The sequence below is a fragment of the Bos indicus genome, chromosome 10 (assembly GCF_029378745.1).
Source record: "Bos indicus isolate NIAB-ARS_2022 breed Sahiwal x Tharparkar chromosome 10, NIAB-ARS_B.indTharparkar_mat_pri_1.0, whole genome shotgun sequence".
Taxonomy (NCBI): Eukaryota; Metazoa; Chordata; class Mammalia; order Artiodactyla; family Bovidae; genus Bos; species Bos indicus.
In genome coordinates, this window is record NC_091769.1 from 33803869 (window position 1) to 33831867 (window position 27999).

Here is a 27999-nt window from a genome sequence, read left to right on the forward strand (position 1 = left end):
TAAACAGTGTACAGGTAGTATACAGGTTAATATAGTTTAAATTGATACTTTAAATTGATACTAACTTGGCTTTAATAGCCTGTAACAGCTCTGCTCCTGTTCATCTCCACTACCTTTTATGTTGTTATTGTCACAATTTACATCTTTGTACATTAATGGGCCCCTTACATTATATAGATTAATAATTATTGGAAGCAAAAAGAGAAGTTACAGTCCAAAAAATGATAGTTTTATGTTTACCTATGTAATAACCCTTACCAGAGTTCTTTATTTTTTCATATGGCTTTGAGTTACTACCTGGTATCTTTTCATTAAGGATAGTTGCAAACTCCCTCAACCCTTTAGTTATCTGAGAATGCCCTAATTTACCCTTCATTTTTGAAGGATAGTTTTGCTGTATATAGATTGGTTGACATTATTTTTTCTTTCAACACCTTAGATATGTCATCCCACTGCCTCTGGCCTCCATTGTTTGCAGTGAGAAGTCAGCTGTTAATCTTATTAAGAGTCCCTTATATATGATTGGTAGCTTCTCTGTCACAGCTTTCAAGATTCTTTGACTTTCAGCAACTCCAGTTTCTCTCTTCTTTTATCCCTTTATGAATTTAATTTCTTGGATGTGCAGATTTATGTCCTTATCAAATTTGGAAAGTTTTTTGGAGACTAAAGATATTCTTTTTAAAAGTTTTAATTGGAAGATAATTACTTAACAATGTTGTGTTGGTTTGTGCTGTACAGCAATGTGAATCAGCCGTAACTTCCCCTTTCTCTTCTTTTCTTCTAGCCTCCCCATTACATATACATATAGCATCCCATAGACTTCTTAGGCTCCTTTCATTTTTCTTTCTGCACCTCAGACTAGGTCATTTCAGTTGGCCTATCTTTAAGTTCACTGATTCTTTAGCTTGCACATATCTGCTATGAAACTTTCTAATGCAGTTTTCATTTCATTTACTGTACTTATCAGCTCCCAAATTTCTTTTTGGCTATTTCTTATAATTTCTGTCGCTTTAATAATATTTGCTACTATGTTGTTTTCCTGGGTTCCTTTGCCTGTTTGAGTATAGTGAAGACAGTTGACTTAAAGTGTTTGTGTCGGAAGTCCAATATCTGTGAGTCCTCACAGACAGGTTTTGTTAATTTCACTTTTGAATGGCCATACTCTCATTATTTCTTTTCATACTTCATAAATTTTTGTTAAAAACTGAACAGTTTGAATATTATAACGTGACAACTCTGGAACTTGTATTCTTCCCATTTCAGTGTTTGTTTTATTGCTGGCTATAGGCTTTGGGTGTTTTGTTTGGTTGTTTTTCTGAACTGTTTTTTGTTAAAAGTCTTTATTCTTTGGTATATGATTCCTAAAGTCTCTGTTCCTTTTGTGTTTTGATGAAGATTTTCTTAAACACCAGGAGTTTAAAAAGAGAGAGACAGGGAGGGAAGGAAAATTCTGCTATTCTTTGCAGATTATCTCTGTATCAAGGCACTCCTTTAATGCTTAGTCAAGCTGTTTACAACTCTGCCTTACCCATTACTTCCTGCTGTGCTGAGCCCAGATGAAAACTGGTTTTTCGCACATCTTTTCTGAACATGTGTCCTGCCCTGGGTATGCACATGGTTTTCTTAATTTCCTAAAAGACTGTCTCTCCAAGCTTTCTCTCCTATGCTTTTGGTATATCAGTTGTTGGCCTCTTCTGTGATAATTGCCCTCAGCAGAGGCTGGTCGTTTGTTGCCTTACCATGTGTTTGAGGAATACAACTTTAAGACTAAGGTCTGCTGTGCCCTTTGGAACCAAGGACCAGGATTCCATGCTGAGAATGCAGACTGACATTTAAGTGCACTGCTGAGGCGGAGGTGGGAAGTGGGGTTAGGCCACTGGCAAGTAAAAGTACCACAAAGCCTTCCTACCATTTTAAAGTTGCCTTTTGATTTACCATTTGCTTCATCACTGTTAACCTCTGATTATTTTCTAGAGTTCTGACAAAGTTGCCTGACAATTTTTTTTTTGTTTTAGTATTTGTGTTGTGGGATATGCTCTTTGAGCTACTTTTTCTGCCATTTCACTGCCATCCTCCTCCTTTACTGTCTATTCTCAACTACCAGAAAGTTGAAGACTACATATATGGCTTCGATTGTATTTTGATTGGACAGCGCTGCTGTAGGATGCCACATTTTCAGTAAAAGTTGAATCTATTTATGTTGAATTTGAAAGGAAAAAAATGTTCAAAGGTCCCACAGTTGCACAATTAGAATTAGCTATTTATGATTACACTTTTTATTCCCAGATTAGTGTGACATTTTCAGAGGAACTCTGTAAACTCCCCTGTATAGGATAGTGTTATTAACATTGTGTATCTGTGTACCTCCTTCACTGAAGGCGCCTCAATTTTTACTCAGTTAGCATTTGATTAAGTGTTTAAGCTACCTTGTGCTGTCTGCTTCTCTCCAAATGCACTGTTGATAAGAAGACCTGAGAACTCTTCATACTTCTTCATTGGATTTTGTTTTTTATTTCTGGATTCAATTATACACATATTTGCTAAATGTCTATTTTATACAGGTACTCATTGGACTTACTTTCACTTGTTAGCCATAACCCACACTCTGAGATGTTGGTGATTTTTAATACTGAATGTGGAGATACTTATTTTCCTCAGCAGATTATTCTAGTGGTTAATTTGGGTCCATGCCACTGATTCCATATCTTTGGTGTCTCGGCTTGTTGCTTGACCCCTGAAGAACTGGCATTCTGGATTTACGGGATTGGCAGCTTACCCTTGTTACTCCTCTATTCCTTGCCGTTAGATGCCAAAGTGTTATGTGCATTCTTAGTACGTGCAAAGGTTCTACCTAAATACTTGCCTCTAGGTGCGTTTGAAAAGTGAGTGCTCTTTCCCGCTACTAAAAGTAAGGTAAGATGAGCAGAACCATACTCTGGCACCATATTGAGAAGTTGTGGATACTAAATGTAAGAGAATCTTGTAGCTTCCTTAGGGAAAGCTATCTTTTGTTGTCAGTGAAATAATTCCCTCTTCAGAAGTGTCAGTTGAATTTCCCTGAGCCTATTCCCTGACCAGAGAGAGCAGTGATCTCACTGAATGTTCTTGCTATTGCCCCGATGCAGTCAATCTCAGGCATAAACAAACAAGGTTTTCGTTAGTGTCTTTGGTAGCACAGTTGAGATCAGACAGTAGGAATTTACTGGAGACCCTAAGAAACTACAGTAGTAAATTACTTTGCCTTCTTCCTACTTGGTAAAAGGGAACTTCTCATATAACTACGTCAGTCAGTCAGTTCAGTTGCGCAGTCGTGTCCACCTCTTTGCGACCCCATGAACTGCAGCACGCCAGGCTCCCCTGTCTATCACCAACTCCTGGAGATTGTTCAAACTCATGCCCATTGAGTCAGTGATACCATCCAACCATCTCATCCTCTCTCCTCCCCTTTTCCTCCTGCCTCCAATCTTTCCCAGCATCAGGGTCTTTTCATATGAGTCAGCTCTTTGCATCAGGTGGCCATAGTATTAGAGCTTCAGCTTCAGCATCAGTCCTTCCAATGAATATTCAGGACTGATTTCCTTTAGGATTAACTGGTTTGGCCTCCTTCAAGTCCAAGGGACTCTCAAGAGTCTTCTCCAACACCACAGTTCAAAAGCATCAATTCTTTGGCGTTCAGCTTTCTTTATAGTCCAACTCTCACATCCATACATGACTACTGGAAAAACCATATTTTTGAAAACTAGATGGATCTTTGTCACGAAAGTAATGTCTCTGCTTTTTAATATGCTGTCTAGGTTGGTCATAACTTTTCTTCCAAGGAACAAGCGTCTTTTAATTTCCTGGCTATAGTCACCATCCAGGGTGATTTTGGAGCCTCCCAAAATGAAGTCTGTCACTGTTTCCACTGTTTGCCCATCTATCTGCCATGAAGTGATGGGACCAGATGCCATGATCTTAATTTTCTGAATGTTGACCTTCACACCAACTCTTACACTTTCATCATGAGGCTCTTTAGTTCTTTACCTTCTGCCATAAGGGTGGTGTCATCTGTGTATCTGAAGTTATTGATATTTCTCCCTGCAATCTAGATTTCCAGCTTGTGCTTCATCCAGTCAGGCATTTTGCATGATGTACTTTGCATATAAGTTAAATAAGCAGGGTGGCAATATACAGCCTTGACATACTCCTTTCCCAATTTGGAACCAGTCTGTTGTTCTGTGTCTGGTTCTAACTGTTCTTGACCTGCTTCTTGACCTGCATACAGATTTCTCAGGAGGCTGGTAAGGTGGTCTGATATTCCCATCTCTTTAAGAATTTTCCACAGTTTGTTGTGATCCACACAGTCAAAGGCTTTGGCGTAGTCAATGAAGCAGAAGTAGATGTTTTTCTGGTATTCTCTTGCTTTTTCAATGACCCAATGGATGTTGGCAATTTGATCTCTGGTTACTCTGCCTTTTCTAAATCCAAATTGAACATCTGGAAGTTCACAGTTCATGTACTATTGAAGCCTAGCTTGGAGAATTTTGAGCATTACTTTGCTAGCATGTGAGATGAGTGCAATTGTGCAGTAGTTTGAACATTCTTTGGCATTCCCTTTCTTTGGCATTGGAATGAAAAGTGACCTTTTCCAGTCCTGTGGCCACTGCTGAGTTTTCCAAATTTGCTGGCATATTGTGTACAGCACTTTCACAGCATCATATTTTAGGTTTTGAAATAGCCCACCTGAAATTCCATCACCTCCCTTAGCTTTGTTCATAGTGATGCTTCCTAAGGCCTACTTGACTTTGCATTCTATGATGTTTGGCTCTAGGTGAGTGATCACATCATTGTGGCTATCTGGGTCATGAAGATCTTTTTTGTATAGTTCTTCTGTGTATTCTTGCCTCCTCTTCTTAATATCTTCTGCTTCTGTTAGTTGTCAGTTGAATTTCCTAACTGACCTGTATAGACCTAACATACAACTACATAGCATACACATAAGGATATAATGTACTAATCTAAATCAGAAAAATGGAACAGCATTTCCTTTTTGCTTTAAATAAGAATTATCAACCACAGCTGACTCTCAAATATCAATTGAGTCCCTGTTCACACTTTATCTGGTCGAAACATTTATAAAAGATACTAATCCAATGGTAGGCATCGGGAAAGACTTTCTGGAGAGTAATAAATAGAGCTATATAATGTATTATAATTTAGTGCTTGTCCATGTTCACCTGGGCATCCGTATCACCATATTCAGCAGGGCATACCGCTCTGCTAAACCTATGTCTGCTTTCAGAGGGTAGAAATAATTTTTCTCTTACTACCAAGGGACCCCCTCTTAAGCATATCTTTCCTTCCCAAAACCTTGTTCTAAGGTGTGAGAGTAGTCTGGAATCTTTTCTCCTGTCTCTCCACCTTCTGAGTTTGTATCTCCTCTCTTAGGACATGTCCAGTATGAGAATATCTGGTTTTCTTCAGGCAAGACCTTATTTGCTATCTACCCTTCTACAGAGCAGCTTCTTTAGTAAAATGAGCCAAGCATCTTTAGAAGAAATATATGCATATGAGATGATTTGTGGGATATTCTGCATAAATATGTGAAGAGAGCTGGGATTCCAGTCCTTATGTTTGAACAGGTGTCTGTGACTGAGGAGAACTATAAATTGTAAGTAAGTGGGAACAGAGCAGAGGTATTTCTTCTGTCAGGTTGATGGGAGGAGTATAGAGTACAGCAGGTTTTGACAGGGAGGGGAACAAGGCAATTAGATTAATCTGTGTTCCTTGGAAAAGTTGTCATTTTACTCTTAATGGCAAGTTCTAACTCCTGTTAGAGAGACAAATACTGTTTTGAGATCATAGCCCTTCAAGGCAGGGCGGGAGGTGGGGGGAGAGTGTGAGTGTGTGTGTGTGTGCACGTACATGTGTAAGAGTTTGGTAAATGTGTTTTTGAATGGGTTATATGTATACATGGTACAAAATTCAAAAAATATAAAAGGCTTTAATGGAAAGAAAACTACCCTTGTACCTCTCTTATTTCCCCTCACTAGAGAGACAGTTACTAGTTTTATTATGTAAAGTGAAAGTGAAGTCGCTCAGTCGTGTCTGACTCTTTGCGACCCCATGGACTGTAGCCTACCAGGCTCCTCCGTCCATGGGATTTTCCAGGCAAGGATACTGGAGTGGGATGCCATTGCCTTCTCCAGGTGATCTTCCCAACCCAGGGATCGAACTTGGGTCTCCCACATTGCAGGCAGACACTCTACCGTCTGATCCACCAGGGAAGATTCTATTCATATATAAGTGTATGTGTGAATTTGTTTTCTGCCACAAATGGTGGTATACTAAATATACATATGTACCTTTAAAAAAATTTAATAGAACCTAGAGAGATCAGCTCACTTTGATAATATAAAGAGCTTGCTTATTTTTGTCATGGCTATTTGCATTGAATAGGTGTTCCATAATTTAATTTCCTATTGCCTCTTTTTAGATTGCTTTCATATTTTTTTTCTGTTAAAAGCAGTATTTTTCTTTAAACTTTGCTTATAAAGGTATAATTTCATACATGTAAAAAAGTGGGTAGAAGTAGCTTTTGCTGAGTCATAAACTATGTACATCTTAAGTTTTGATAGGTATTTCCAAATAACCTTACAAACAGGTCATACTTCTGTTCTACTCACTAACTTTTGTGTTAACATTTCTTGCTGCTAAGTCGCTTCAGTCGTGTCCGACTCTGTGCGACCCCATAGACGGGAGCCCAGTAGGCTCCTCTGTCCCTGGGATTCTCCAGGCAAGAATACTGGAGTCCCTCTCCAGTGAACTTATTTCTTGGTATCTGCCAATCCGATAAGTAAAAAAGGGCCTTTAATTTGCCCTCTTATTTCGAACAAAGTTAGGGGTTTTTAATATATGTATTTCATGGCACCTATATTTTTCTTCTGTAAATTTTGTTCATGAGCTTTGCCTATTTTATTCTGGATTGTTGGTTTTTCTCTTACTGATTTTGAAGTTATTTTTAAGGAAATAGATACTGTGCTTTATTATCTGTTGTTTGTGTTAGACAGAATAATGTGTTGGTCCTCCCCTCACCCATAGCCCCCATACTTCAAAGATATCCTCACTCTAATCCTTGGAACCTGTGAATGTGTTAGGACTTTGCAAATGTGATTAAGGTTATGAACTTTGATATGGGGTGATTATCCTGGATTATCTGGAAGGGTTTAGTCTAATCATACAAATCCTTAAAAGTAGAGAACCTTTCCTGTCTGTGGGACTGCAGTCAGAGAAAGATGTGATTTTAGAAGAAGAGTCAAAGAGAAAAATGTACCTGGCATTGAAGATTGAAGACCACAAATCAGGGCATGTGGATGACTTGTAGAATTGGGACATGATGAGGAAACCCATTCTCTTGCATGACTTCCTGAAAGGAATGCAGCAGTGCTGGCACCTTGATTGTAGCCTTGTGACGCCCTTTGGACTTCAGCTTATAGAAGTGCATACATTTGTGTTGTTTTCAGTCACTAAGTTTTGGGTAATTTGTTACAGCAGCAATAGAAGACTAATACATATTGTTTTACATTTTCTCCCTCAATTTGTTACCCTTTTTTCAAAAGTAAACTTTATGGTATTTTTACTGTGCAGGAATGTTTGTATAATTGAGTTTATTTTTTTAATGGCCTCTGAATCTTAAGTCTTTTCTACTACAAGATTATTTTAAAATTTACCATATTTTATTCTAATGCTTTTATCTCATTATGAACTCTAGTATTAATGTTGGTTCCCTGCCTTCTACAATCTGATTTCTGACCACTAGTGAAAACTTTTATTTATAGTTCAGCTCTTCTGACATAGACAACTTCCAAAAATGAAATGATAGCATCAGTGCTGGTAATCAAGGAGTCAGAGGAATGGATAGTAGTCATGCCAGAAGGCAGAGATATACTAAGTGTTGGAGTTTTAAACTACTTTGGCAGGTTGATGATAACTGTTTAGCAGAACCTAGAATGGTTGATTTTAAAAGAATGTTTTGTGAATACCTCTATGTATATCCTTCAGATTTTAGTTTTATTTTTCATTCTTGTGGAAGGCTTCCCAGATTCTTATGACTAAATGTAAATGCTTCCGTTATGTAAGCAGTACATGGAAGATTTAGATAACTGATACTTACGTGTTTTTACTCAAAGAAAAAAGTTCTGATGCGGGCTGTCTCCTGGGTTTGTTATATAACACTACAGGACAAAACAAATTTAGACCATTTCAGAACACAGATAGTGGAACATCATAAAGTTAGTTTAATATATTAAGTCATTATAGAAGTAACATTTATTGAGCACCTAACTATGGACTTCACTGGTGGCTCAGACAGTAAAGTGTCTGTCTACAATGTGGGAGACCTGGGTTTGATCCCTGGGTCTGGAAGATCCCCTGGAGAAGGAAATGGCAACCTACTCCAGTACGCTTGCCTGGAAAATCCCATGGCGGAGGAGCCTGATAGGCTACAGTCCACGGGGTTGCAAAGAGTCGAATAAGACTGAACGACTTCAGTTCACTTCAACTATGAGCCAGGCACAGCGCTAACTAAGCATTTTGCACACATTTCCTCATTTAGTTCTCAAACCCTGCCATAGATGCAATTTACAGACCAGGAAAATGGAGGTACAGAAAGTTAAGTGAATTTGTTCAAGATTATAACTTTTAAATGACACAACTGCCTTTGGAATTTAGGAAATCTGACTTGCTATTAAAACACAGTGTTACTAACTGCCATGTGGTTGCTTCAGATTGATGATTACTATGTAGGAAATTATAACTTATAGTTTTTAAAGTTGCCGATACAAAAGGAGTCTTTCAAGACCTTTGTCTTTTTAATGTGATTCCTTAATTTCCGTATCTGTAAAATGAAGAAATAACCCATCTCATTAAGGTTGATGTAGTAAAAGTTCTGCTAAAAACACAAGTCAGAGTATTCTACTCCTTTGCTTTTTTCACCCTGTGGTCTCTTCACTGTGATAGAGTACTAACTTTGTGCATGATGTGCAAGGCTTGATACGGTAAGGTCTGGTAAGTTAGTTCAGTTCAGTCTCTCAGTCGTGACCAACTCTTTGTGACCCCATAAACCACAGCATGCCAGGCCTCCCTGTCCATCACCAACTCCCGGAGTCCACCAAAACCCATGTCCATCAAGTTGGTGATGCCATCCAACCATCTCATCCTCTGTCGTCCCCTCCTCCTCCTGCTCTCAATCTTTCCCAGCATCAGGGTCTTTTCCAATGAGTCAGCTCTTATCAGGTGGCCAAAGTATTGGAGTTTCGGCTTCAATATCAGTCCTTCCAATCAACAACCAGGACTGATCTCCTTTAGAATGGACTGGTTGGATCTCCTTGCAGTCCAAGGGACTCTCAAGAGTCTTCTCCAACACCACAGTTCAAAAGCATCAGTTCTTCAGTGCTCAGCTTTCTTTATAGTCCAACTCTCACATCCATATATGACCACTGGAAAAACCATAGCCTTGACTAGATGGACCTTTGTTGGCAAAGTAATGTCTCTGCTTTTTAATATGCTGTCTAGGTTGGTCATCTTTCCTTTCAAGGAGTGAACGTCTCTTAATTTCATGGCCACAATCCCCATCTGCAGTGATGTTGAAGCCCAGAAAAATAAAGTCAGCCAGTGTTTCCACTGTTTCCCCATCTATTTCCCATGAAGTGATGGGACCAGACTCTCCTCGTTCACTTTCATCAAGAGGCTCTTTAGTTCTTCTTCACTTTCTGCCATAAGGGTGTTGTCATCTGTGTATCTGATGTTATTGATATTTCTCTTGGCAACCTTGATTCCAGCTTGTGCTTCCTCCAGCCCAGCGTTTCTCATGATGTACTCTGCATAGAAGTTAAATAAGCAGGGTGACAATATACAGCCTTGACGTACTCCTTTTCCTATTTGGAACCAGTCTGTTGTTCCATGTCCAGTTCTAACTGTTGCTTCCTGACCTGCATACAGATTTCTCAGGCAGGTCAGAAGATGGTCTGGTATTCCGATCTCTTTCAGAACTTTCCACAGTTTATTGTGATCCACACAGTCAAAGCCTTTGGCATAGTCAATAAAGCATATATAGATGTTTTTCTGGAACTCTCTTGCTTTTTCCATGATCCAGCGGATGTTGGCAATTTGATCTCTGGTTCCTCTGCCTTTTCTAAAACCAGCTTGAACATCTGGAAGTTCACAGTTCACTTATTGCTGAAGCCTGGCTTGGAGAATTTTGAGCATTACTTTACTAGCGTGTGAGATGAGTGGAAATGTGCAGTAGTTTGAGCATTCTTTGGCATCATCTTTCTTTGGGATGGCATTTATTTTATTTCTTACCTTTCTTTTGCTTATGCATGCCATCCTCTTTTGAACTTAATATTGGTCCTTAAATATGACATTACTCGTGTCATGCTCCTCATGCCCTCCATGGTGTGCACTTTGCCTTTTTCTACCTGATGATACTGCTATTTCAAAATCCACATTGGATATGAAAATTAGTCATTTCTTACCATGTACTCCCATCTTTGGTAACATATCTTTGTCCGCTAACTTAGGAGTTTCTATAAGCAAAGAAGCATAACTTTAAATTGTGTTTATGTGTGAAACATATAAATAAATGCTCGCTGGATAAGTGAATAGATGCGTGAGTACTAATGTGGTTATCTTCTGAATATCATCTGCCTTTATATTTAGCTAAGAAAACAAGTTACTGACTACACTGTGAAGTGCTGTATGATAAAATACTTCTATTAAATGCTTCCTTTTTCTCTTGTACCCAGTCTATGTAATAATATTTAATATTTGGATGATAATGTTTACTTAAAATATACTAGCATGTGAGATGAGTGCAGTTGTGCGGTAGTTTGAACATTCTTTGGCTTTCCCTTTCTTTGGGATTGGAATGAAAAGTGACCTTTTCTAGTCCTCTGGCCACTGCTGTTTTCCAAATTTGCTGGCATATTGCGTGCAGCACTTTCACAGCATCATCTTTTAGGATGATAGGTCCATAGTGGACTGGAATATGTTAGATGGATCCGTAGTGGACTGGAATACTACCTTTCTTAGCTTCCCTTACAGGTGGGTGTGCGTTGTGACAGTGTGATATAAACTGATATGTCCATATAACTATGTTTATTAAGATACTTTATTATATAAAGTTCATTATAATAACTTCCTAGGTATTTTCTCTGCCCATAGTCTGTCTTTGCTACATTTTTTTCCTGCATTTTGAAGCTGTGTAAATCTTTATTGAACACTCTCCTTCCTCCTTTGGTAGGAAGCTTCTTAGATCAGGGCGTAAATGATGTGTATTGGCAACATTGTTGTAGTAAGTGGTCAGTTTTTTTGGTGAAGGTATAATTGAAAACTGTTTAAAGTAATGTTAAATACATCAGTCAAGTTTTAAAAAAATGTGCACTTAGAAGTTTTAAAGCATGAAAAGGTAGGAAGTTGGGTTAAGCTTATGGAAAGTTGGGATGGAGAAATTATCTGGAACAAATCCACACTAAACCAGGATGGCCCCTATATACAAAGAGAAACTAATGAAAATAGATTGCAGTTCACCAACCCTGTACAGCAGCTATGAAAACCTGGTAGCTGTTCCTAGTGGAAACAAGGTCATATATAGCTGAGAAACAAAAACCAATTTGGATTTAACTTCTGGATAGTGGAAAAGAATGTGTGCTCTAATTTAGTAAATAACAGGAATACTTGCTCTGCCAGACATGGGTGATTTTAGGGACTTTCTTACTGTCACAGAAAATAGAATATTCTGTTTGCTAAAATGACTTTAAAAAGAAAACAAAGTTTTATCTCTTAATTGGATGTAAAAAGCTTTAAAATAGGTATGTATGAGATCTTGCAAAAAGTTGCCAGCACAAATCATAAAGGAAAGAAATGTTTGACCGTGGTAAGATAAAAATTTCATTCTTCAATGGACATTAAAAAATAAAAGAAGCCATAGTTTGGAAGAAGATATATGTAATTCACATAACTGGCAAATGATTAGTATATGTAATATGAAGCATTTATGCAAATCAACAGAAAAGGACAACCTAGTTGACAATTGGGATAATATAGAAGAAATGAAGAGGGGATAGTTGAGTGAATATATCATATAATCAGCTTGGTAATCAGAAAGCTAGAGGATTCTCCGAGGGAGAAAAGAAACTGAAAAAGATTATCTTGTGTATTAGACTATTGTTGTTTAGTCACCAAGTTGTGTTTGACTCTTTTGCCACCCCATGGACAGTTGCCCGCCAGGGTCTTCTGTCCATGGGATTTTCCAGGCAAGAATACTGGAATGGGTTGCCATTTCATTCTCCAGGAGATCTTCCTGAACCATGGATAGAACCTGTGTCTCTTGCATTGGCAGGTGGGTTCTTGGCAGGTGGGAGCCACCAGGGAGGCTGTTTTAGATTTAAAAATTCTTCTATAACTGTACTCTTTATTTGTTTTAAAAAATTGCCAAGTTGCATTTGAAAATTCAGTCATAATATGTATTTATTCACAAAATGTAGTAAAGTATAACTTAAGAATTATTCTGGATCATATATAATATGGTACTGCTATTTCAAAAGAAACTACATGGATCAATACAACTGAAGCAAAGTTTATCTTTGTGTTTGATCATCTTTTGCTCTATTGAAATAATAAATTCTAGATAATGAAGCTGATGACTGTTAAGAATTATAGATAATTATCTAATTAGAGATAGTTCAGAATACATCAACAGATCTTCTTGGCTTTTCTTCCAAAATAGAGCCCTGCCCCCCATCAGTCCATCCCTCTTTTGTCTGTTATCATTGTAGTTCAGTTCAACATTACCTCTCACTTAGACTTCTGCATTAATTGTGCAGTTCCCCTACTGTGAGTGAAGGATATATTTAATGTAGCTATTCAGATAAGATCAGAAATTAATGGTTGAGATACAGTTTAGATTTTGCATAAAATAAGGGAAACCAAGCAGTTTATTACAAGAGCATCTTCATTTCATTAGAATGAAAACTTGACTTGAAAAGTGGTTATTATGTAGTTCAGTACCAAAGGGACAAAAAGAGCTTTAGATTTTAGCCATTTTGGAAAATAATATTAAATGGTTGTTGTCATATTTGACTTTGTATTTATTTGTTTTTGAAACAGCAAGCTTTTAAAAATTGACGTATTTTGTTTGCTTTGTTTTTTTTTGGGTTTTTTGTTTGTTTATTTTTGTATTTTTTGCTAAGCCACGCGGCATGTGGGATCTTAGTTCCCCAACCAGGGATCAAACCAATGTGCCCTTTGGTACAAGTGTGGCATCTTAATTACTGGACCACTAGGGGAGTTCCTAATTGACATGTGGTTGAGTTATAATATTATGTTAGTTTCAGATATACAGTGTAGTGTTTCAGAGTTTTTGTAGACTGTATTTCCTATAGATTATTACATGATGATATGTATAAGTCCCTGCACTATTCAGTATATCCTTGTTGCTTATCTGTTTTACATATAGTAGTTTGTATCTGTTAATCCTATACCCTAATTTGTCCTTCCCTCTCCCGTTTGATAACCACAAGTTTGTTTTCTGTATCTGTGAGTCTGCAGCACATGGCATTATTTTACTATTTTATGACTGAGTTATATTCTTTTTTATATATAATATGTGTGTGTGTGTGTATGTGTGTGTGTGCATGAACACTCAGTTGCTCAATCGTGTCCTATTCCCGTGGACTGCCATCAGGCTTCTCTGTCTATGAAATTATCTAGGCAAGAATACTGGAGTGAGTTGCATTTCCTACTCCAGGGGGTCTTTCTGACCTCGGGATCAAATCTGTCACTTTTGTGTCTCCTGCACTGGCAGGCTGATTCTTTACCACTATGCCACCTGATTAGTGTTTGTATATAATATGTTAACATATGTTATATACACACACTATCTCTTCTTAATCTAGTCCTATTGTTGATGGGCACACTTGGGTTGCTTCTGTGTCTTGGCTATTGTAAATACTGTTGCTGTGATCATTGGGGTACATGTATTTTTTCAAATTAGTGTATTCATTTTTTCCAGGTATATACCCAGGAATGGGTTATAAGGTAGTTTTTTTTTTAGTTTTTTGAGGAACCTCCATACTAGTTTCTATAGTGGCTGCACCAGTTTACATCCCTACCAGCAGTATACAAGGGGTCCTTTTCTCCACATCCTCTTCAGCTTTTTAGATAAATCAGTGGGAACAAATGCTTTTCAACTGTTTTAAAGAAGATCCAGAATGAAATTCTGAGATTTTGACAATAAGAGTAGATTGTCAAGTAGCAGCTGTTGTCTCAGAGACTAACAGATTGCAAATATGATACCAGAGAGAATAAAAATCCAACAAATGCTAGAATTTTAATTCCATGATGGAAAATACTATTTTTCTTTGTTTTCCACATTTACTAGAGTGGGCATCTATTGTTTACATGACCAGAAAAAAGAAAAACAGTTATTGTTATTTTAAATAGGAGACTGATTTCTTTCCTTGCTCTTAAGTCCCATTTATCTAAGGAGTGGACTACAAACAGATTTTTATATGCTACAAGGCAGAGTATGATAAAGTTTGTAAGAGCTGCCACTAATGTCTTTGGGAGTGGTTGCGTATTTGAAACAAAAGAGTTAGTGATTTTATGTGGGAGAACAAGATGACATTTGATTAAAAGCACAGGTGAAAAGATTTAACTGTGGCACTCGGAAGGGTCTGTCAGCTCTCCCCCACCCCAACATTTACTAAACAGCTTGAAAATTTTTGTGTTAAGTATTCTAGTCGTAGGTCTTAAACTTGAAAGCTGAATTGTTAAATTATAAGCTGATGTTTGTATATGAAATATACAAACTTATACAAATATACAAATGTACAAATTTATTTACATAAGCTTCCGGAGTACTTTAAAGTTTGAATGATCAACTTGGATTAATAAGGGGAACATTTATTTGGTTTGCTTGAAAACATGAGATTCAAAAAAAACTTTATGTAAGTTATTAGCCAGCTTTAAAACCTCTTTGTTGTATTAAGGTGAACTATGAATCAGGCAACCTTATTTTTTCAGTAATGAAATCTTTATTTTATCTAACTTTCCTAGAAAGGGCAACACATCTCTTTTAGGTGGCACTCTGATAAAACAAAAACAAATTGGGAATAGTGAGGGGAATTATGTCAGGGATTCTTTTGTTTAAAACATATTCTTACACTTATAAGTAACATTCTAAAATTTTTACGGTATTTTGAGTAAAGCCAAGATATAGTTAAAATGTGATTTTTTAATTTATTTAAATTACTTTTATCAGTATTATAATACTTAAGGGACTAGATCTGATAGAGTGTCTGATGAACTATGGAAAGAGGTTCGTGACGTTGTACAGGAAACAGGGATCAAGACCATCCTCAAGAAAAAAAAATGCAAAAAAGCAAAATGGCTGTCTGAGGAGGTCTTGGAAATAGCTGTGAAAAGAAGAGAAAAGGAGAAGAAAGTTTTACCCATTTGAATGCAGAGTTCCAGAGAATAGCAAGGAGAGATAAGAAAGCCTTCCTCAGCGATCAGTGCAAAGAAATAGAGGACAACAATAGAATGGGAAAGACTAGAGATCTCTTCAAGAAAATAGAGATACCAAGGGAAGATTTCATGCAAAGATGGACTCAGTAAAGGACAGAAATGGTATGGACCTGACAGAAGCAGAAGATATTAAGAAGTGGCAAGAATACACAGAAGAACTGTACAAAAAAGATCTGCATGACCCAGATATCCACGATGGTGTGATCACTGACCTAGAGCCAGATATCCTGGAATGTGAAGTCAAGTGGGCCTTAGAAAGCATCACTATGAACAAAGCTAGTAGGGGTGATAGAATTCCAGTTGAGCTATTTCAAATCATCTTTCAAAAAGAAAGATGATGCTGTGAAAGTGCTGCACTCCATATGCCAGCAAATTTGGAAAACTCAGCAGTGGCCACAGGACTGGAAAAGGTCAGTTTTCATTCCACCCCCAAAGAAAGGCAATGCCAAAGAATGGTCAAACTACTGCACATTTGCACTCACCTCACACGCTAGTACAATAATGCTCAAAATTCTCCAAGCCAGGCTTCAGCAATATGTGAACCGTGAACTTCCAGATGTTCAAGCTGGTTTTAGAAAAGGCAGAGGAACCAGAGATCAAATTGCCAACATTCGCTGGATCATCGAAAAAGCAAGAGAATACCAGAAAAACATCTATTTCTGCTTTATTGAGTATGCCAAAGACTTTGACTGTGTGGATCACAATAAACTGTGGAAAATTCTGAAAGAGATGGGAATACCAGACCACCTGACCTGCCTCTTGAGAAATCTGTATGCAGGTCAGGAAGCAACAGTTAGAACTGGACTTGGAACAACAGACTGGTTCCAAATAGGAAAAGGAGTACGTCAAGGCTGTATATTGTCACCCTGCTTATTTAACTTCTATGCAGAGTACATCATGAGAAACATAGGGCTGGAAGATGCACAAGCTGGAATCAAGATTGCTGGGAGAACTGTCAGTAACCTCAGATATGCAGATGACAACACCCTTATGGCAGAAAATGAAGAGGAGCTAAAGAGCCTGGAGAGTGAAAAAGTTGCCTTAAAGCTCAACATTCAGAAAACAGATCATGACATCCGGTCCCATCACTTCATGGGAAATAGATGGGGAAACAGTGGCTGACTTAAGTTTTTGGGGCTCCAAAATCACTGCAGATGGTGACTGCAGCCATGAAATTAAAAGAAACTTACTCCTTGGAAGGAAAGATGACCAACCTAGACAGCATATTAAAAAGCAGAGACGTTACTTTGCCAACAAAGGTCCATCTAGTCAAGGCTATGGTTTTTCCAGTGGTCATGTATGGATGTGACAGTTGGACTATAAAGAAAGCTGAGCACTAAAGAATTGATGCTTTTGAACTGTGGTGTTGGAGAAGACTCCTGAGAGTCCCTTGGATTGCAAGGAGATCCAACCAGTCCATCCTAAAGGAGATCAGTCCTGGGTGTTCATTGGAAGGACTGATGTTGAAGGTGAAACTCCAATACTTTGGCCATGTGATGCAAAGAGCTGATTCATTGGAAAAGATTCTGATGCTGGGAAAGATTGAGGGCAGGAGGAGAAGGGGATGACAGAGAATGAGATGGTTGGATGGCATCACAGACTCAATGGACGTGGGTTTTGGTGGACTCCCAGAGTTGGTGATGGACAGGGAGGCCTGGCATGCTGCGGTTTGTGGGGTTGCAAAGAGTCAGACATGACTGAGTGACTGAATTATACGATAATTTTGGAGAAACTGAGAAATGAAAGGAAAATACTTAATTTTACCATCCTAAAATAACTGGCAGTGTTTTTATGTATTTTCTAATAATCTTACAGTTTTATATTTTTAAAATATAAAATATGCTAAGAAGCATTATACAGATTGTAAATGAGAATTAGTAATAATCACAGATGATAAAATAAGAGTCTGTGCTCTGAGGAGGATAACTGCTTCTGCACTCAAGTTAAAATGTACTCTGATCTTCTAAATTGGGTTATTTTACTCCTTAGATTTCTCCAGTCTTGCAGAATCTAGTATAAAATTCTCAGTTTCCAGTTTACTACATAATCAGGTGAGAAGAGTCAGGATCCTGTAGTGAAATAAACACTTAAATGATTATTGGGACCTTGAATTTTGGTTTTGATCAAAGTTCCACCTTGTGACTTTGTAACTTCACTGAACCTCAGATGTGCTGAGCTTTAAATGCATGAGTTCAATTCACAGATATATAATTTGAAGCAGATACGTGTAAGATAATGTGCTGTTTCTGGATATCCTTTGATTAAATTCTTGGTTAACCAAATAACCTTCATTTATTATTACTTCTATCCCGCCAAGCTTCTTAGGATGGTACTTGTTCCAGCTTAGCCCATGAGGAGGATTAGAATTAGATACCTAATTCAGTCTGGTCTTTATGTACCCATACCTCCTCTGGCCAATTCTCTGAATGGAAGATTTTTAACAGTTGAGCCCAGATAGGTAAGAATCAGAGCCTGTAAGTAACTGAATCATAAAAAGCTTAGAATGGTCATATGTAAATTTAAAGACTTTTAGAACTTCTTTGCAAAGAATTATTTTGACCCTAGTAATTAATAGAGAGTTATGTTTGAATTTGCAATTTTCCCCCCCAGCTCCTACCTGGCTTTGAATTACCAGTATGACAAGTACTTCAATTTTAAAATCTTTGTTGTAGTACTAATAATAAACTTAAAACGATACACAGAGTCGCACACGACTGAATGACTAAGCACAATAATACATAAGTGTTTATTAGGTGTTAGGCTTTGTTTTAGTTTATTAAAGGTGGGTATTGTAACTCTCTCAAGGACATATAGGTAAGATGCTGAGCTAGGATCCAACTTTATAATGAAGTTTGACTTTCGACTTCTTACTCGACCAACACCGTGCAACTTTAAAAGAATACAACTCTCTGACAGAAAACCACTTGTGTTATGAAATATGAAGAAGTTCTAAAAATCAGTAATAAAAGGCAACATAATACAAAATAAGCGGCTTAAAAAGAAGGCATACAAATGGCCAGCCAGCATATGAAAAAAAAGCACGACGTCACGCATTCATATACTTACTACAGTGAGTATGGTTTAAAAAGTTGAAAACACCAAATGCTGGCACAGATGTGGAGTAACTGAAACTATCATACGTTGTTGATAGGAATGTAACGGTCTAGTCACCTTGGAAAACAGTTTCTTATATAGTTAAATATACTCCCCTATGACTCATCAATTCCATTCCTAGGTAATTATTCAAGAGAAATGAAAACATCTACAAAAAAACATAAGAATGTTAGTGAAAGCCTTATTCATAATAGCCAACACCTCGGAACATGAATTGTGATGCATATTTATTTATTCAGTGAGAGGACTGACTACTTAGTGTTGACAGAGAATGAAGCCCTCATGTGACAACACAATAAGTGAAGGAAGTCAGATAGGGAGGGTGCAAGTGGTGCTTCTGTTTGATTCCATACATAAGAAGGCCCAGAGCAGGCAAAACTAATGTGTATATTGGAAACCTTGTGTAGCAGTGGTTACCTTGGTTACCTATTTGATGGGCAGGAGGCCTCAGGGAATTTTCTGGAGTCATGAAAATGTTCTTTATCTTGATGTTGGTTGTGTAGATGTGTATGTTTGTCAGAATTTGTGAAATTTTATACTTAATATCAATATATGTGATTATATATAGAGTATACAGCTCAGTCAAATAAATGTCGATATATAAAATAGAAAAAAAACAAGGAGTGGGTCTCAGACCCAGAGTGCTCAGAGGCACTCTGACAACAGAAGAGACAACTGGCAAAGAACATTCAGAGATATTAAGTAGCACAGAATTATTATGTTGCACCTCAGTTGATAGTTGTAATAACCAAGACATGTGTAATTTTCAGTGTAATTTTCTAAGAAACTCAGTGTAATTTTCTAAGAAATTGGCAAGATATTTGACTTTTAGAAAGAATATAATGATTATTGTATTAGAAGTTTTAGAACTAAAATGCTTAGATGTCAGTTATCTAGAACATTACTATATGAAACATTTCTTAGATTTTATGTAAAAAATAGTTGTGGAATATTAGGAAGTAATTCTGAATGGAACTGGAATGTGGTGTACCTCAAGAATAGTTTGCCAAAAAGAGAGCATGAAAAGACCAATTTGCCTGATGGGTTAATAAAACATTTCTTTATATATGTTTGTGTGGTTTAGATTTCTAGTTGTTAGGGAAAAATTGAAAATGTACCTGAGCTAAGCATGTTTGTTTCAGCATTTTGTTTATAATATATTTCAGAAATGTTAGAAGCATAGCGGTGTCACAATTAAATGTGCTAGAATACAACAGTATTTTGTCTGGTTATATGCTAGGAGACGGACATACATAGACAAGTTTGATGGTAGTCTCTGTAGTTTGTCTTTGCTACTGCCAAGTCGCTTCAGTCGTGTCCGACTCTGTGCGACCCCATAGACGGAAGCCCACCAGGCTCCCCCGTCCCTGGGGTTCTCCAGGTTGCCATTTCTTTCTCCAGTGCAGGAAAGTGAAAAGGGAAAGGGAAGTTGCTCGGTCGTGTCCGACTCTTGGCGACCCCATGGACTGCAGCCTATCAGGCTCCTCCGTCCATGGGATTTTCCAGGCAAGAGTACTGGAGTGGGGTGCCATTGCCTTCTCCAAGTTTGTCTTGAGGATCCTTCATTACTTGTTCCATGGCAATCAAATTTGCTTGAACTACTCAAGTGGTGGAATAAGAGATCTGTAGTCTTTTATTGTGAGATTGATCTTCAAAATAAAAGTTAAACTCTAAGTTAGTTACTCTGGGTTTTGACCTTTTTCAATTAGATTACTTTCTCTGGACTGTCATGGAAGTAGTAAACACTTAGGTACCACACGTTAAGTGATGTGGTCTTTGGTTTCTCAAAGAAGACTGACATATTGGCTGGTTTTTTGTTTATGGAAAAGCTAATTTCTAATCTTTGCATCTATTTTAGTAATAGTTATGCACGAGTGCGAGCTGTGGTGATGACCCGGGATGACTCAAGTGGTGGATGGTTACCACTTGGAGGGAGTGGACTAAGCTGCGTCACTGTCTTCAAAGTCCCTCACCAGGAAGAGAATGGCTGTGCTGACTTTTTTATCCGTGGAGAGCGACTCAGGGACAAAATGGTAATGAATAATGCATCTTTTGCTATAATTTTAAGTTGTACAGAATGAATTTTCTGTAAAATTATGATTAGTATACTGTTATTTATGGCAATTGTTTTTGTCCTAGATTGATGATTGTTTCTGTAACTCTTTTAAAGACAGCACAGTATGCCTGTTTTCTTTGCATGTGGGACTGGTATTATTGTACACATGTTGAAGGGGAGCTGCTTTTCTGATTAGGTTTAATGCAAGAACATTCATGAATAGTCCCCCTAGTTTTAAACCAAGTGCACTTTCTCGCCTTCTCCCCACTGTTACTTAAATTGGAGATTGGCGCTATAGTCCACAGGCCAAATCCAGGCCTGTCGTGTGTTTTTTACAGCCCATGAGTTAAGAATGGATTTTGCACGTTTAAATGACTGAAAAAAATCAGTAATGGTTTTATGAACATGAAATTCAAATTTCAGTGTCCATAAAAAAATGTGTTGGAACATAGCCAAGCTCATTTGTTAACGTTTTGTCTGTGGCTGCTTTCACACTGCAGTGATAGAGTTGAGTAGCTGTGGATATCTGGCCCCTACTCTAGACTCTTGTGTTCTCAGATTCATGCTCCCTTCATCCTCTATCAGCCGAGGCTCATCATGTGACTAGTAGGTGGCCATCCTAGGTTATAACTCTACTATCTTCTACACAGATAAGTGTTTCCTTACATTCATATGTTTTAAATTTTGAATCCAACCTTTGGTAATTTTAGGCATCTACTCTCTTAATTAGTGTAGAAAACTGTTTCTCCTTTATATCATTTATGAGCCGAAAAATAATCATATCTGAGAAGCTGAGAAATGTTAATGTCATTTCTGCATCAAGCAGAACTTAGAAAATGAGAATAAAGTTCTCAAAATTTCCAAGGCTCTTGAAAATAGCTAGAATTCCCTTTAACTATTAATATGTATTTGTAGACTGCTTTGTGAGCTCATTCAGCATCTATAATATTATTTCTATTGAAAATGTGTTTTAAGTTTTGAATAATATTCATATATAAATATTTTGAATAAACCTACTTTTAATTTTGATTCTTGGTTTCTGCATATTTTTTACTCCTGAATTATTTCAGTAATTTAAAAGGTTAGCTAACTTGTCTGTGCTCCAGTTTCTGTCTCAGTTAAATCTGATTTAATGACTTCCCTAAATCATCTTGAAAGACTTTTAACTCTTAATTTTTTACAAATTTAGTATTCCCTTCTGACGATGTATCTCAGTTAATCAGAATGTGGTTTTAGGCTTATAAGAAACCCCAGTTGAAGTCAGAAGTATGTATAATAAAGTTAACATGTCATCTCTAAAAGTGTAAATGTTTAAATGTGGTTCTGACCTTGGATAACACACTGCCCAGCATATACTGATGCTTATTTAAAATATAGCCTGTAGACTTCTAAGAAAGAGCCCATGGTGACCTGTACTTACATGTAATGCTTTTTGTCCAAGCTATTGATGACTGGGAAGTGTTGGAGAAGTTGTAGGTTTTAGAAACTGAGTAAAACAGTCACAGTCTAAGTGGTTAAAGAACCCACCTGCCAGTGCAGGAGATGTAAGAGATGTGGGTTCGATTCCTGGGTCAGAAAGATCCTCTGGACGAGGGCATGGCAACCCACTCCAGTATTCTTGTCTGGAGAACCCCATGGAGAGAGGAACCTGATGGGCACCAGTTCATAGGGTAGTGAAGTCAGACACGACTAAAGTGACTTAGTACACAGTACACAAAGGCATTTCTTAATAGTAGAGATGGAAAAAGAGAAGAAAGATATCAAAGGTGGAGAAAGAATTGGAGAAAAACATCTTGCCGAGAAAGCATAAGAACATGGAATGATGACCTAGATATGAAATAGAGAAAGAAAAAAATCAAAATGAAACAGAACCCAGTCAGCCCTACATATCCATAGGTTTCACATCTGTGGATTCAAACAACCACAGATGGAAAATATTTGGAAAAAGATTCCAAAAAGTGAAACCTAAATTTGCCTTGTGCTGCCAACTATTTACATAGCATTTACTTTATATTTGGTATTATCAATAATTTGGAGAATCATTTAAAATATATGGGAGAGGGGATGCATATGGTTATATGCAAATTCAATGCCATTATGTGAAAGAACTTCATCATCTGCAGATTTTGGTGTCAGCAGGGGCCAAACAGACAAGGCAGATACTGGAACCAGTCCCCTATGGATACCAAGGGACTACTGTATTGGCCATATTAATGAATGTGGACAGTTTACTTGAAGATAATTAAATAAGGAACCAAATTTGCATCACTAGGAGTGAAGGCTAGTCAGAGAATAAGCTCAGATTGATGTTTCAGGTGGTTGCTCAGAGTGTGATTTTTGACATAAAGCTTAGTGAGAATAAGCCTGGGATTTGGACATAATCCAAACTTACTTTCTGTGATGAGACATAAAAAAGTGCCTTTAACATAATCCTAAGGTGTAAAATAATAAACTAACAAGAAAATAGGTCCTTTTGATGGAAACACTGACCTAGGAATCATAACTGTTGTTTCAGTTAGCCGTTTCTCCTTGAGAAAGCTTACTGTTTGTGAAATAGGAAGGATAAATGTATCTCTGTGTAGGATTGCCTTATTTCTGTAGGGAATAGCTGTAATAAAGCATTTGAATTGTATGCTCAAATTGTATGATCAAAGGCAGAGCAATAATACATGGCTATAAATTGAAGATAGCAGTTTTGTGAAGTCTCAAGACAAATGGGAAGTGACACTGATATAAACATTAATTGGCCCCCTCTGCTGCATAATACACTTCTAAGATACTTCTGAAGCAGTTATAGAATTAAAATATGTATTCATTTTCACTGCATTTTGAGGTCATTAATGTCCATTTCTATAGATATTTTTACCGATTGGTTTTAATTTAGTCCATTTTTCTGGGTTCTAGTAATATAAAAAAGATGTTCACTGTGATGGTTGAATCCATAAGTTTGCAAAGTCTTCCCAAGTTAATGATAGTTTTCTTTAAAATCCTTGATGATAAACTGCATTTTAATACTGTTCCTGTGTAATAATCATTTAAAAAATACTGCTAAAAAAACTCTGTTCTCTGTTCATTTTGTCTGTTGGTGACATCTTAGAATCTTCTACCTTGGATGAATTCTAGAAATAAAGATACCTGCCCCTCATACCTCAGGAAAAAACTTAGGCCCTTTAAGAAAGAATAGGTAATTATTAATGAGGTGCCTATAGCCACTGGCATAGCTAATAAATACTAGATATTTTAAAGAGGGCTTATAATAGTCAAAATACTGGTAATAGTGGTGAAGATGAAAGATAACTTTTCTGAAGAGTGAAAGAAGTATTTGGTAGAAAGTTTTTCCAGTCTTAGGTTTACAGTACTTGTTTTAAAAATGTCCTATTATGCTTCCCAGAGGCTTATATTTCACTCTTTTTTGTTTGTTTATTTTGTTTTAATAAGAAAAGGAGCACAAATCGAGAAAGCTGATGAGGACTTTTTCAGAAAGGTGACATTTTGTATAACTGGCTTGGTACTCATTCATTCATTTATTCAGAGTGAACTGAAATTATTTCCTATGATGCTTGCCTATAACTTGCTTGTTTTTGTGAGTTTATTTCCAAGTTGACCTTTTGATGATCTACATTAGAGCTTCCCAAGCTGTATGCCATGAATAGATATAAGTGGCAGGAGCTGCCCAGGCTGGTTACCTCTTAACCACGAGGTTCCTCCTCTTTCCTGATTGCCTTATAATTGTTGTTCTTCTGAGTATGCCTGATGAAGAAGTTGGAAAGCACTGCTTTATGTAATTGGCTTTCATACTTTGTTGATAATTCAGAGAAATTTTTAAAAACACTAGGCTTTGGTGGTGTAGCCCAAGATAATGAAAGTACTATCTTTCTCCCAGACACTTGGAGATAGATATATAGAGTGGTCTCTGACAAGCATAGATTCTCAGAACCCTTTTCTTGATATGTATGAGTTGTATCCTGTGTTTGCTTCTAAATCTTTATAGCTTTAATTTCTCCCTTAAATGCCAACTAAAACTTAACTGTTAATTTGTACAGATAATCTTTACTATAGAGCTTTAGATTCCCCATGATAGAAACTCTCTTTTGTATTCATTTTTATATAGTTGCTCTTCTCTATTAGTGTGACATTTTTATTTTATAGGCTGACATTTTATCAACTTACAATATATATAGGTTAAATTGTTTGACTGTTTTTAGTTGAATTTTATATGATTAGAAAATCTAAAACATTAAATTATAGCACATTTTAAAGTCTTTATAAGTACCTGAATAAACTTTCAGTAATATCAAAATTTTGCTAAAACATTGCCTTCTAAACAAAGTTTTAAATAACTTTGGGGATCTAAATTAGCAATTCTTAAGCTTTTGTAGTAGGACAATAAAATACTATATATTCACTAATTAATGTTATTGTGCTTTTTAAAACATACTGTGCCAAGAGATGACAAAAGTGAAGTAGGCTATGTAGAAAGATACAATCAGACTCTACAACCCCTGGGTTACTTAATATGTTCTGTGGAAAATGGAAGAATTCACGGTGCAATGTTAAAGTAAATTAGAAGATAGCTATCATTATAAACTTAGAATTTATAAGAAATTTTTCTTTCTTGAAGAAAGAAAAAATAGGAAACATCAAGTTTAGAAAGTTGCCAAGGAGATTAAGTAATTTTTTTGATTAATAATTAGGTTGTGGATAAAAAGTGGTTTATAAAAATTAAAATGCCTATGAAATGTGGCACTAGTGGTAAAGAACCTGCCTGCTAATGCAGGAGATGTAAGAGACGCCAGGGTCGGGAAGATCCCCTGGTGAAGGGAATGGCAACTCACTCCAGTATTCTTGACTGGAGAATCCCATGGACAGAGAAGTCCCGTGGGTAGACTGCAGTCCATAGGGTCGCAAAGAGTTGGATACAACTGAAGTGATTTAACACATAACACACACACGTGAGATAACAGTTATATTATTTAAAATGGTACATTTAAAAATATTTTGTTCTTGTTGCACTGGGTCTTTGTTACTGTGCATGGGCTTTCTCCAGTTGCAAGGAGCAGGGGCTACTCTTTAATTATCATATGCAGGCTTATCATTGCGATGGCCTCTCTTGTTGCAGAGTGTGGGCTCAAGGGTTTGCGGCTCACAGGCTGTAGAACTCAGGCTCAATAGTTGTGGTGCATGGGCCTAGTTGCCCCGCAGCATATGGAATCTTTCTCAACCAGGGATCAAACCAGTATCCCCTGCATTGGCAGGCAGATTCTTAACCACTGGACTACCAGGGAAGTCCAAAACTTTCGAACTTTTTAAAAATGGAATTTCTTACAGTTAGTAGAGCTTAAAGCAAAATTAGAGTATTTGTTTTTTAGAAAAAGAGTAAAGTGATTATAACATAGCAGTAGCTTTATTAAAAATGAGACTCATTTTCCTTACCACCATGGAAAGCCCCAAAAGAACAGGGAAACATCTTTGTACCTTGGATTGAACTTTATAAAAGTACAGAATAACAGTTTACTACTTAGCTTTTTCCACTGTGCCAACTGTGAATTTTTCCATTGTGAAACTTCAGTCCTTCACAGTACTCTTCTCCCTCTAAAAATCAATTCCATTAATTAGCTCTCCCCTTAGGAACTCAGCAGCTCTCTCTCAAAAGAGACTGGTTCTCCTGTTCACCATAATACTAGAGAGTTAGGGAAATGAGTGGGCTGGGCGTAGAGGTAGTGTCAGCATTTTGTTCCTTATTCTCCTCACAGAAAGTTCTATATAACCCACACACTTAAATTTTTTATTGATACTCTCTGTACCATTCAGAACACCATCCTTTAGCTTTTATTTTCATCTACTGATCTTAGAAATTCCCTCTCAATGCCAGCTTTTCCACATTGGACCCTCAACATCATTTCTTGGCTACTTTACTTTTCTTCTGGTCTTCATTTTATCAGGTTACTCTTCTGGATCTGCTTGTTACCAGAATTTTGTGGTTTCATGTCATTTCTGTTTTATTTCCCACCCCTTTCTGTACAGTTTCATGCTTACTGTATTATCCGTGTGTCCCATTTCACTAGATTTCTTCTGATTTTAGTATCTTTTATTTCTTTTTTAATCCAATGTGAATTTTCCTTGTAAATCATTTAAACCACCCATTTATACACATTTCAGTGGACAATATGTTGCTGAGTTTTAATCTTACCTTACACTAAAGGAATATCACTGAATCCACGTTACTAAAAGGGAAAGTTCAGTATTTAAAGATGAGTCTTTCATGTAATAGCTATATATTGAGCATCTATTTGCTAGATATCACTGTTCTAGGCACTGGGGATATGTAAATGAATGAAGACAGAAACCTCAGTTCAGAAAAGGCTTCTAATATTTTTTCAAAGCACAGTTTTACCTCTTTCTAACTTTTATATTGCTTACAATACTGAACTTTCTAAAGCTTGTGTCTGATAATTCCTTTAGTAGTTCCCCTCAGTTTCCTAGAGACAATTTCATCTCCTTAATTTCACCACAATAAACTTGTATAATCTGACCCTTACTTCTTTGAATCTATCTGCTTGTTTCCCAAAGGCAACATTTCTGCGATATTGCCTTACTGAATTACTCATAGTTCACTAAAAGCATACATTAAACTTGGGGAAAATGTTATCCCCTTTTTTCCATTAACTAAATAACTATGAAAGATAGCATATTGCAGGTTTTATCTGGAATGGAGAATGTGGACATCCATCTTGCTGCTGCTAAGTCGCCTCAGTCGTGTCCGACTCTGTGTGACCCCATAGACGGCAGCCCACCAGGCTCCTCTGTCCCTGGGATTCTCCAAGCAAGAACACTGGAGTAGGTTGCCATTTCCTTCTCCAGTGCATGCATCCACGCTAAGTCGCTTCAGTCATGTCCGACTCTGTGTGACCCTATGGATAGCAGCCCACCAGGCTCCTCTGTCCACAGGATTCTCTAGGCAAGAATACTGGAGTGGGTTGCCATTTCCTTCTCCCTCCATCTTGCTAGTCTTGAGGAAATAATAATGTCAGGAACAATTTCTGTTGTATTGTTACAGGTGAATCACAGACGGGCAAATAGGAAATTTGAGTTGGAGGAAGCTCCTTGGGCAGACCAGTTTTGCTGTGAAGGGTTGTGATAGAAAGAAATGCTAATGATGGCATTCATTTAGTTTATTTTTTTATTATTTTTTTAAATTTAAATTTATTTATTTTAATTGGAGGCTAATTACTTTACAGTATTGTATTGGTTTTGCCATACAT

At 37.2% G+C, this 27999-nt stretch overlaps 1 protein-coding gene across 1 annotated transcript in view; it reads left to right on the top strand.

The window, feature by feature from the left end:
* Nucleotides 1-27999, top strand: part of SPRED1 (sprouty related EVH1 domain containing 1) — a 121638-nt gene that overhangs the window by 40009 nt on the left and 53630 nt on the right. The window contains exon 2 of the mRNA XM_019968489.2: nt 20540-20714. Within this exon, the coding sequence (XP_019824048.1) occupies nt 20540-20714 (175 nt within the window). The remainder of the gene's footprint in view (nt 1-20539; nt 20715-27999) is intronic.